The sequence below is a fragment of the Ptychodera flava genome, chromosome 16 (genome assembly GCF_041260155.1).
Source record: "Ptychodera flava strain L36383 chromosome 16, AS_Pfla_20210202, whole genome shotgun sequence".
Classification (NCBI taxonomy): Eukaryota; Metazoa; Hemichordata; class Enteropneusta; family Ptychoderidae; genus Ptychodera; species Ptychodera flava.
The window spans coordinates 6,799,751-6,812,791 of record NC_091943.1 but is presented as its reverse complement, the minus strand read 5'-3'; the positions used below and the strand labels follow the sequence as shown (position 1 = coordinate 6,812,791).

The 13,041-nt window shown below is 35.1% G+C and overlaps 1 protein-coding gene across 4 annotated transcripts in view; it reads left to right on the top strand.

Moving 5' to 3' along the window:
* The window catches only part of LOC139152664 (uncharacterized protein C1orf21-like), a 97,321-nt gene that overhangs the window by 69,057 nt on the left and 15,223 nt on the right, over positions 1–13,041 (top strand). For all 4 annotated transcript variants that reach the window (XM_070725946.1, XM_070725944.1, XM_070725948.1 and 1 more), the window contains exon 2: positions 4,425–4,576. In XM_070725946.1, the coding sequence (XP_070582047.1) occupies positions 4,501–4,576 (76 nt within the window). In that variant the 5' untranslated portion in view covers positions 4,425–4,500. The remainder of the gene's footprint in view (positions 1–4,424; positions 4,577–13,041) is intronic.

The window sequence follows — 13,041 nt, the reverse complement described above, 5'->3', positions numbered from 1 at the left end:
CTCAAACTGTGTTTATTTAAATATTTTAGCATATCTGCCACAAAAGATTTGACTGATTGTCTTTGTGTGCCTGTTAAGTGCCTCTAGTGGCACATATCGGCACATAATGAAAAAAAAGTTCTGGCAGCCTTTTTTGTGTGTAGCTTATAAGCCGCAAGACAGTGGGACATATGCCACACAAAAAAAATTTCGTAAGGGGGTTGGTTGCTACTCCAGAGCTAATAGTGTTACAGTGTTAATTGTAACTTATATCAGCAGATTGCAGGTTTTCATCACAAAAGTGCCATGTTGAATTGCTTTCTTTGTTACCTGGATGCTTAAGTACATATGGCTGTTGAAATTCAACAGATATCTTCGTAATAGACTCTTTCCAAATCCTAGTGCAAAACAGTACACTTCCTGACATCACAATTTCCTGAAGATTATTCCACGTTACTTGCTACTCTGATAAATATTCTTTTGTCGATCCAGAATCTAACTGCCTGCTTCCTGGCTTATTTCCCCAAAACACACCTTGGCAAAGCCAAGGAATAGACACATGATTCACCATTTCTAACATTTTCAGTCAAACTTTATAAAAGATTTGTGTACATTTACAATAGCTACACCAATTCCTTCAACATTTCTTAGAATTTCATGTCAAATAATTTGCATATATCATACATACATAGTGATGGTCATTTGAATAACAATAGTTATTAATATGTAGATATCTACTGTAATTGAATAACAAAATTATATGTCAGGGAAGGGTTCAAGCTGTTGTTGCTTGTTTTCTCCTCTGTTTCCATGGTGCGTTTGACTCATCACAGGCATCAGGCAAGCATTCAACCAACCTCTGTGGAGGCAACAGCCGGCCTGAAAGGAGACTTAAAATCTAGTGAAAACAACATTGATGACTTTTGTCGTACAATGTTTTTCCATTTCAGTGTTAACAAATGCAAGCTTTAAGCTAATCTGAGATCACATGCGTGTAATTCTCAAGACTCTGATTCGATCATAATCCTAAATTCAATAACTGTAAATGTAGAATATTTATTTTGATCGTGTACAAGTAATTAAATCACCAAGCTTTGATCTCAGAAGCTTTTTTGCTTCTTTCATAAAACCATGTAGAGATACATCCCCGAGGAAAGCACATATGAAAATATTGTTTTTTTCTTTGATATACACATGGTACAATTGTAGCAGTGTGAATTCTTATTGGTACAATTTTCCTCTGATGCTGTGTCATTGATAGATCAGCTTTAATTTCAGTGAAAGAAACACAGCCAGTACACTTTATATACCCAAACACTATACTATGAAGGGTGAGGTACCAGCTGCTGTAGTGGCTATTGATATCAATACACTCAGATTATCAATTCTTCTGACATTGGGTTATTTCACTCAGAAGAATCTCTTCTTTGAATGAATTGCTTTGTGTCTACTTCAGTGACTTGCATTGCCTTGTAGTGTTGGGTAATCCGAGGTCAAACTTAAAGAAAGTTCTACTTTTCTTGTCACTGAAAGGTTTCCTTGCTGTAGGATTGCTAGGTCACTACAATGGCTTTTATAATTTGTAGGCATTTAACCTTTCACCCCAGTGGGTTTTGGCCAAACCATGGTGGTGAAAGCGTTAAATTTTCTTTTGTTTGGGAAATCTCGAATGATGACTTTATCGTTAGATTTTTGCATTTCCAAACTTTTGTTTAAGGAAGGGATTTTAGGATCAAATGCAGTTATTGTTGTTTGTCATGTGTGTTTTAATTATTAAAGATCTCTAAACGTAACCATGTAAACCAAATTAGCCAGATAGCGAGAACGTGATCACAGTGGGTTGGGTGATTTCAGAATTCAATAATCAAAGAATGTCATACCAATGTGTGATATTAACATAATGAGGAGAATGAAATGTCATCTCAGCATACTTTGTATACATTAATTGTACACTGTGTATACGTTAATTGTACACTGGTGTATACCCGTATGCCATGTGTATAACATGTACCGATTGCCTTAGTTACAGATGTGTGTATGGCATTATTCATCACCAATACGGCAATAATCTTGACATTTTCATGTTGATTCGTGTATTTTTATCAGATTTGACATTGCAGAGTGAAATTGTCTTGCTCACTTGGTGTAATGCATACAAAAATGACAGAGATCTCAAACTAATTTACAACCAATAGAGAGATTTTGTGAAACCAAAGCATATGAATATGAATGCAGAGGAAAAAGAATGAAAATGCTAACATTGTTTAGTTCAGTATTAAATAGCAAATGAAACCAAACTACCTATGCCAGGGAATTAGTAAAATACATATATGCCATTTGATATGAAGCTGTCACAGTCACTGTCACAAAGGATGAACAGCATAATGCTCACAGTGTATAGGTGCAGCCTAGAATTGGATCCAAGGAACACATGTGCACATCGCCACTGTGGCATATTAATTTGTCCTCTGAATAAGGGTGAATAAGGGAATAAGGGGTATTCTGCTGGTTGAAAATGTCCCGCAATTACAATGATGATGATAAAGAGGTCTGTCTGCCTCTCCTGGAAGTCATTAGCAATACATAATGGTATGAAAGACACTTGTATAGGGTGAAAATGAAATGGGTTGGTGAAAAACCTGTGTGAAAGTAACAACAATGACGTACTGAGAGAGTGAGAGAGAGACAGAGAGACAGAGAGAGACAGAGACAGAGAGAGAGAGAGAGAGAGAGAGAGAGAGATTATTTCTGTCATTAAAATCATGATTGAATATTTAAGTGGTGGAACATGGTGTAATTATGTTACGTACTCAAATATTCAGAAGAGAATTTTCTACAGTGATACATTTGTCCCTATAGATCTTTTCCCAGCTATCCCACAATGCATTGCCGTGGCTTTATCAAACATCGCATACACACCCAAAACAACAAAAACATACTGATTTTGTGTTGTACAACGGATTGTTATATAGAATGACACAAATTTGCAATGCCAAATAATGCCCCGTGTACATATATAATCTATCCATCGGCGACGAAAACAGGTCAGGGTGTAACCTGCCATAGTGTTCTATGGGTAACATATACCGGTATACCCAGCGCATCCATGGCCAGTAGTCAAGAATTCTGCACGTTTTACATTTTTTACATTTATCCATGCACGAAGTGCATTCTTTACATTTAATACATTAATTAAAATTTATTACATGAAAGGTCTGCACGAAATACATTCTTTACATTTAATACATTTTTTACATTTATTACATGAAAGGTCTGCACGAAATACATTCTTTACATTTAATACATTTAATACATTTTTTACACGAAAGGTCTGCACGAAATACATTCTTTACATTTAATACATTTTTTACATTTATTACACGAAAGGTCTGCACGAAATACATTCTAATATCGGGTCAGGTCTAGCTGGGCTTGCAGGAAATACATTCTTTACATTTAATACATTCTTTACATGAAAGGTCTGCACGAATTACATTCTTTACATTAAATGCTTTTTCTTCATAACATGTCCGCACAAACTATCAGGACTTAGTTGGGAGGGACGGTCCGACCTCATCGTGAGTTTAGGCGGGCCTTGCCTGAAATACATTCTGTGAAATTAATACATTTTGTTGTAAAAATGTCTGCACGCAAGACACTTTTCAGGGGCCGTGGTTTAACTATCTGGACTTCGACATGGCCATAGGTGTGAATGGGTGCTGAATAACAATAGGTTATGTAACACTTCGTCGTGTCAAACTTGTTGTAAGCATCGCTCAGCGGTAACATACGCTGTGCTAGGACAATTTTCGCCAATTCAGAACTTTTACAAGCCACATCTACAACCTGCCCCGAGCTTCTTATGTATTTCGTGCAGACCTTTCATATCATCAATGTAAAACATGTAAAAGTGTATTAATTGTAAAGAATGTATTAAATGTAAAGAATGTATTTCGTGCAAGCCAATCTAGACCCGGCCCCGATCATAAAATGTATTTCGTGCAGACCTTTCGTGTAAAAAATGTAAAAAATGTATTAAATGTAAAGAATGTATTTCGTGCAGACCTTTCGTGTAAAAAATGTGAAAAATGTATTAAATGCATTAAATGTAAAGATGTACACGTACACATGTGAATAAAAATGAAAAGCTTCTAGTGAGTTTATCCATCAGAGAATATTGATACCTTCACAGTTTCAAGTGTTTCTATCGAGCACATAGTATCTTCTCATTTAATAGTAAATGCTGACAAAATTTGGTTCAGGAATTTTGAACATTGATTTTTTTGCCATGGTTAATTACAGCTACATAGTGAAAACAAATCGTACCGAAGCTTTTTTGAGAGACAAGTTTCTTTACAGGCAAGCATCACAAGACACAAATCTTTCATCTTTTTCATGGTCAATGCTTTTTAAATTTCTTCATTTCATCTTCTGTTTTATTACAGTAAAGTGAATGACAAAGGGCGAAGAAGAGTGACGTAGCAGTGTGGTTACCTCATTCCTAGGTGGTCTGGTGGGTGCATGATGGGATGTTCACCTAGCAAGTCAGTATCAGACCCACATCTATCAGACAAAGACCGCCAAGCCCAAACCACAGGTAATTATCCAATATAAACATAGAACATTTGTATCAAAACATCCCATTGTTATTGGAAAAATGGAAACGTGACAATCTGTTAGTTTGAAATATGAATAGAAAAAAAAAAAAGAAATATTTCATTTGTGTAGTCAGATGATATCTTTTGATCATTATTTGTTTGGAGGTTTTCAGATGAAATATTACTTGTTAAAATGTTTTGCTAGGTTTTGTCAAAATATTAATAAAAGCTGTAGTTGTTTACAAAATTGGAAAGTTAGTATGCATTCAACAATAGCATAATAATTGCAAATTGCAATATTGAGGTTAATCACAGTCTTATCTCAGCATGTATAAATTTGAATCATAAATCATTGTTTATGCACAATATCATTGGTGACATGCATTTCCTGATGATGATGGAGCTCATTTAGCAATTTTCCATAGTACTTAATGTATACTTTTGCAACAGAGAAATTATAACTGTACGTTGTCAAAGTATGTCAGGTCCTTGCAGCCGAATGTTACAAGACATACAAACTGACAACTGATACTACAGAGCAGACAACTCTCATAAGATTTTTTGTTTTTTAGAAATTCAGTCAGAACTATACTTTCTATGAAAAGAGTGAAAGGAAACACCGAAGCCCTAAAAATTAAAGTGCTACATCTCAAGTATCAATAAAATGCACTTGCTGAAGAATACAACCCAGTTTGCAGAACCAGGGTTGCATTGGGAAATTACAATTGCAAAAGATATACAGGCGCGTGCTCACTGCATTTAGAATTTGTTTGTACTCCCTAGCTAGTGCCAGTAATAAGGTAGTATGCACCTTGAAAGTGAAAGATTAAACTTTTACTCAAACTTTTACCAAGGAATTGGTAGATCAGAAAAAAATTTAAAAGTTTGAGAGTCCAAATATCTGTCCTTTAGGTGTGTTCTACCATAAATGTTCAATTTTAAGAAGTGAAATTCAGTTGGCCATCTATAGTTCAAACTTCTTCATAAACTTCATTACTGTTTCATTGATTTTATAAGATCTGCTCATAAACTGTGTCAAAGACAGACTGTCGGTATTGAAGTAACTTGTTTAAAATATCTTGCTAAAAAGACAATTTGCAACTTTAAACATCGGTTAAATCCCATATGATGAATGGTATAGAGAGACGTATCTGTTGTGGAATGGAGATATCAACTCTCAACAGGGTTTGCAAGCCGAATTCCCCTGTGTAAATCGGTGCATGTACCTTTCCAATTATTCTCTGAACAGCTGATATTGCAGCTGTGTGTTGCCTTTTGGTTTATTCTAGGTGTAGTGTAGACAGTCTTTTTCTAATAATGATCGACTATTCAAATTGATAATTATATTGATGTTGGTGGCATGGTTACTGCTGATTTTATACGTAAACCTTAAACCCCAGGATAGACTCATTGATTTTTTGCCAACAACTCACATGGAGCTATGTGTCTGCAATTCTGCAAGCATGTCGATAATGCGCTCTTTCTCCGTCGTTATCCGATGATTAGCGGAACTCGCGGTGAATTAAGCGCTGAGGGAGTTCCTGGTTCTTTCCGGCGGACAAAGATGTGATTGGGGTTGCTGATGATAGGACAGGAATTGTGCGGAATTAGCAAAGCTGTACCACACTCTCTATGACAACTTCTCGATTGAGTAAAACAATCATTCTTGATCGTTGAAGTCGTTGAATCATCGAGGAAAATGGCTTTCCATTATCCAAAAAGAGATCAATTCAGCCATACAAGGTTTCAGTCTGGCTTCCTTGCAGCTTCTTAAGGAGACATTCAAAGCAGACAAGATGGCTATAGATTCAAATATTACAATTAATAGACATTTATTGTAGATTACAATAAACTCATCAATTTTGCTGTTAGCACACTGGGAATTTGATGATGCCAATTTACTGAGGAAGTTTGAAAAAAATCACCAGATTTCAAAACTAAACATAGTTTATGCTGATGACTGATATTTTGCTCATGGTTACATATTTGATCATTCAAAATTCATGTTAATTTGTTGTATAATTGTATGCTGTGCAAATTGTTTCAGATGTAAAATTCCTGTGTCTTAAAAATTAAATAGAGTCAAGATTCAATTTGAGCACCATTGGAGACTGATGCATGGTTGCTTTGCTCGTTTGCTTTTCCGTAGCTAGCTTTTCAAGTCTCTTGTTTCGTTTTTTTTTGCCCAGACTGAATAGTAACCATCTCTGTAGTAATCTCCAGATGTGTACTAATGTTTAAATGTATACATGATTTGCTCAATGGACAAGACAGTATTCAGTTTTTGTCGCTGTGAAAATTTACAGGAATTTGATTTGGTATACTTTGCTGGCAGATTGGTTTTATGGTAATCTATGCAAGCATTAAAAATAAACAGATATGGTTTGGTTAGCGGCGTATAAATTGGCAAATTTTTGCTAGTTAAATTTGAAAAAAGTTTCATTCGGAGACAGAAGAATATTTTCTTGATTATTATCGATAAAATTATTGTGTTGAAATGGGCAGTGAAGCGTTCTTGTAATTTTGCCGATGGGTCATCCAATCAATCGACCATATGCTTTGAGTGACAGCTTGTTCGGGTAGGTCTAGCGGCAAAATGTTGCAGGGGTTATTTGCTAAATATAGAATCAGTTCCCAGACTGTGAAATGTTGCCATGGAAACAAGTAAAATGGGATGAGGATCAGCGGCAGACATTGATGTAGCAATCGCTAATGGAACACACAGGGCAAGTTTCCTTTCTGTCTTTGACAACCAAAATATAAATATGTCAGTACCGGGGTGCATTTTGTATGTAATCTATGGTTCCATTATGTGTAATTTTTTATGTGTTTTTTCACCATGTTTGTTGTATTTGTGAAATACAGTTTCTAATTCTACTTTTAAATTGTGTTGAAATGACTAATGTTTATTGTGTCAAAAAAGCCTGTATGTGTGACATATTCCCATATTATCATTGATAACTGAATTTCTTATCTGGACCGGAATTCATTTGTCAACAATAACATTGTACATTGTCATGATGGGTTGTGTTTGCAAGGCAGATACTTAGTATTTCAGTATACTGTAGCCAGAATAATGAGAAAATGTATTTGTTTAGTAAATAAAATAAGGAAAATTTTGTCAAAAATTACGGTAAGTGAACTTTTATAGTGTTAAGAAAATGATTTGAAATTGCCCAGGCTGGAAAAAGATTATTTAGACCAAAGCAGATTAGAATAAGATGGAAAATTACCAGATAACCAAAATGAAAACAGACAAAGAAACATAAAGAGTGAAAAGAAATTGAACTAATTGAGGCAACAAGGAATTGCCTGTGTGGAATGAGGTATATAAAAGAAAGATACTAATAGGATGGAACACTGGGACGTCACCTGTAAAGAAATTATTTTGAAAAGAATAGAAAACCCAACAAATTTCGGTGGAAGAGAGTATAAACAGAAAGAATTGTTTGAAACTAGCCAGAAACAGATTAAAGGTGCAGAACAGTATATTTATTTCAAAAAAAATTACATGTGATTTCATAATGCTCTGCAGAGTTGGAATATTGACATTATTTATGAAATAAAAGTTCTCTCTTCTGTTTTTAGTACACCAGGGTCCTAGTAGAGGCTATAATATCTACTTAATCTTTCATGCCAAATGAAAGGTCTGTCGGTATGGTTGCTAAAGTCAAATTTTAATCAAGTTGCCTTTGTGTACTAGTCCACTGGACCGTTGTTTTTGCTCTTAATTTACTGAATTTGAATGATGAGAATTTCTGTTCGAAAAAAAAAATTTCTGCTTAAACATTTAAAACATTAATGGTAATGAATAAAGCTTGACAGATACAGTATCTGTACATAATTTAGAAGCTGGTCCATGTTTAATGATGTCTGCCAACAGATGAAACTGTATTAGTTTAGTTTGTGATTCTGCAAGTATTTCTTGAAAAAGTAATTCTGTTGCTTCTTTCATAATCCTTGAATAGTGTAAAGCTTTGAAATTGATTCTAGTTCATAATGAACTTCATGTTTGGTTCTGTTCAGAATCATCTTCATTGTATCTTGTTTTGTAATTTTTAAGGTAGAACATGCCTCGGGGACAGGTATTCGGCCTCTCAAATTTCTACAGTTCTTTTCTAATCTACCACTTATTGGGGCTCATTTTAAAGCTCTTGGAGGGAGAAAACTTTACGTCCTAGTTTTTCAAAAATCCCAAATTCAGTTTTTTTCCTATAGAGTAACATAGGCAGCCATTTTGAATTTCAAATATTGCAATATGTTCATTTTTTTCCCCCTTGTTCCAAACTTTGCACGGTGAATCCTGATTTTTCTTCCTTATGTGGTAAGAGAATGGTCGAAAGTTTCATTTAGAAAAGTTTGAGAAAAAGTTTAAGTCTTTCACTTTCAAAGCGCATACTACCTTAAACGTGTGGCCTAATCATTATACCATAGACCTGGTGAACGAACGCAGAGAAATAAAGTATATGAACTGTCTGCCATCATTGTAATGTTTGGCTTATTCAAACATTCTGTGACAATGCAGCACTGTTTGACAAAACGTTTTCTTTTGATTGATTTAATGAATTGGTTTGAGTGTTGAAGGAGGTAGCTGCGTATGGATAAATCCCGGGCATTCATCTCGGTGTGTTTATTGTAATATTCCAGGTTAGGCCAGTGTCACTTTCTAGAAAGGAGCAATTTATGTGGCTGAATCTCCTTGGTGATTTGGTCAGTGACCTTTATTTAATTTGCATATTGGCGGTAATCTTGGCTTCCCAGGACAAATACAGAAATGTGTAAGAGTTACGACGATAACTGGTCTTGATGACAGTCAGTCCATGTACCAATGTAGCTCTGATCTACATTTGTCTGCTTCGTAACATTGAATGTGGGAGTCAGAACATAACTGTTGTAGTGTCACTACGTGACTATTTCAAGAATATTGATAAAATTGTAGATGATTTCCAAGGTCAGCGTATCAAGCCTTCTTCTCTTTTCTGGAGGCTGGATACAAAATGTCAAAGCATCATTTCTAGTGTTTCATTGTGGTCAAGGTTGCTAGACTTTCAGTAAGCACTGTGAGTGATCTTAACCATGAAGGTGTACGTCTTTCTTAGCAACATTCAACGCAACAAGATTATTTTAACTCAGCAGGTCATCATTTGCCAAGTATTGTTTTGCTGTCCGGGGGAAAGGGACCTGTTCATGAAAATATCAAGTATGACAAAATCTATGTTCCTGTGAGCATGTTGTTTCAGTTGTATGTCAAAGTAAACCAGTTCAAAACATCCTCCCCTGCTAATGATTGAGATTTTTTCATGTTTGTATAAGCCATGGATCCAATGTAATGAATTATCAACAACAACAAATAATAAATGAACAATTGCTCTGAAAACTAAAAAATGTATGAATAAAAACTGATGAATGGATAAATAAATAAATAAATACCTTGGATTAATTTGTTCATGTCAATTAATGTAAATTAATATGGTTATCCTGCCAGGCCTATCATTTTCCCATGTGCCGAGTCAGTAAAAAGTAAATATTGAGCCAAAAACTTAAATTTATTGTCAATGTCAATTGCCATTAGTAATAAAATGTTAACAATATCTATTTTTAGCGGCCTCCAATTGTTCAAGTCCTTGTAAAGGACAACATTTAACCAACTCGACCTGATAAGTGACCAACAAATTTGGCAGGATAGAGGTTAATTAAAAGGAAAAGATCTTTACAGATAGTAAAAAGAGATCCAAAAATGAATAAATGAATTAATGAATATAAGAAACAAAAGTAATAAATGAGAGAATGGAAGATATTGATGAATGATTGTCAGTTTACAATCTATCATGTGATGAAAGGATTTATTCTTAACTGTTCAGCCAGAATACTATTTCAAAAAGTTTTAGTTAAATCTGAACCAGTGAGTGAAACATAACAACAAATTGCTGGTAATGTGTTTTTCTATGCAATGAAAGATGCATGCACTGTGCCCTCATTAATAATTGTTAATGCCAGGCAAGATATAATTATCTTAATTATCCACCTTGTCCATTTCCTCAACATCGCTGTATTCCCAGTTGTATAAAATTGCATTAATAATAATGTGTTTTAATCTGTTTCATGAAAATGGATGTTGTGTAAGCAATGGTTTTCTCGCAGACAGCTGAGGAGATGACTCATCTGCTCTGCTGTCTGTGGTTTTCTGAAATATGTCTTTCAATTTTATTTGTTTTGATGTCAGTCTCTTCCTTGATAGAACAATCTCATGGGTCTTCCTTGCAAGAACCATCTCACGGGATTCATTTAGATACCTCATGTGTTCTGAATTCTGACTACATAGGTTGGATCTGCAGCTGTATAATCATGTCATTATTTTTGTCCACCTTGAAGTAAAGGTCCAAGCAGACTATAGTATAAACCAACAACATGATGACAGAAAGACACTTATTACTGATGTTAAATTGTCCTTGTTGATTTAATAATGGTTACCAAGTTAGCAATTTTGTTGTGGACCTCCGTCTCCAGAGCAGAGTCATAATGTAAGCCACGGCAGACATGTAATTTGTAGATCAGCCTCCTAAAGTTCTTCAACGTTTATTACAAGGACATTACTCAATGACATGAACAATAATGTGTACACGTCAGCTATGTTTTATCACTCAATCCAATAAAATATTCACCATTGCCGCCGGCTGTTTTATTTTTAGTATAAATGTAAGAGCCAGTATTTAAACCTTTTCCTGCCAAGTCCATATTTCACCACCAGGTCAAGATGGTTAAAATTAATGAGACATAACGTATTCCATATGATGTATTTTAACATAATACTGTACATTTGAAGGCTGTTGAAAACAATAATACTGTAAAGTTGATTTTTATTTGGACAAAAGATGCTATAACATACCAAGCCAAGTGGGTGAAAATACATAATTATTTTGCTCAATACTGCTTTTTACTGACTTGGCTGATGGGGAAGTGATACAGTTATTACTGTCTGGCAGGAAAAGGCTTAAACATGCACACATTGACTTCTTTGAAGAGAGAGAGTACTAAGTGACTCACAGATGTAGTTTATTGAACCAAATTTGCCATGTTTTTGAAATCCTCCAACACTCATAGTTATTACATTTAATTTTCCCATAAGTTAAATGTCAGTTTCTTTAATTCTTGATTTTTTTCGTAAATTTTAATTGAGAGGGTGGTTACTTAAATCTGTATATCCCTTTTCCTGCCAAGTCCATATTTCACCATCAGGTCAAGATGGTTAAAATCAATGAAACACAACATATTCCATATGGTGTATTTTAACATAATACTGTATATTTGAAAGCTGTTGAAAACGTAAGTACTGTAAACTTGATTTTTTTGGACTAAAGATGCTATAACAGACCAAGCCAAGTGGTTGAAAATACATCATGTTTTTGCTAAATACCGCTTTTTACTGACTTGGCTGATTGGGCAGTGATACTGTCTGGCAGGAAAAGGGTTTATAATGAGAGTAGGATTTTTTCACAGTCAAAACTTCCGTGCGGAGTCATATAAAACTGCTTGAAGCAAAAGACTCTCCCACACTGTCAAAGCCCCTCATCGGCTGTGGTGTGACCTACCAACTTTCCTGTCTTGATTCTAAGCTCAGTGCAGCCAGGTTTAGCCTTGTTTCCTTGCACATTTGCATTTAGGTTAGCCTGACAAGTGTATTGTGGGACTGAGATCGGGAGCTGTAGCAATCCTTGGGCTGTGAAAATGTCTCATAGACCTATTGTTTTCAGAGGAGCTTTAAGGATATTGCAGTTTGATATGCATGTTCATTGGCTTCAGGAGGGTCAGGAAATATTCCATATAACGGTATGTGGTTTGATGAATTTGTTGCACTGTTCCCGATACATACTCATATTTGTTGTTTACTTTCGCTGAGTTTAAAATCACAAGTACCAGCCTTGTATTGTCCAAAATGCCAGGATGTAAGGTCACTTTGAGGTCATGCTAATGGCTAAGTGCTTCCATAGTAATTATTGTACCTTGATACTGTCATTCAGTAATGAGAAAATGTTAGTGCAGATCTTTCATCTCAGAAGGGAAATCTGAATTGGAGATTACAATCAGATAATATGTCAAGACTACTCAGCCCATTTGTGCAGGTAATGATGGTTTTAAAGTGGTGAAAGATGTTGGATAAGCGAGCAGTATTTTTTTAGGGAATGTTCAATATTATACAAGGTAATTCATCTCTAAAAGATTTCTGTGACATTTTCCGTATCTTACTAGATTATCAATGATAGGCATGTTTCTTGCAAGTGGTACAACTTTTGAAAGTTCCTGCAGCTGGTCTCTGCACTAAGTTTAGGAAGTGATTGTCTTGAACTTTGCTCTTATTTATTTATATCGGTATTTCAAAATTCCTGTATTTCCTTCCATATCATTCTCGCGAGCCAGAACAATAATTTCCGCTCCGCTGACCTTTGCAAAAATCAAGCTCTGGCAA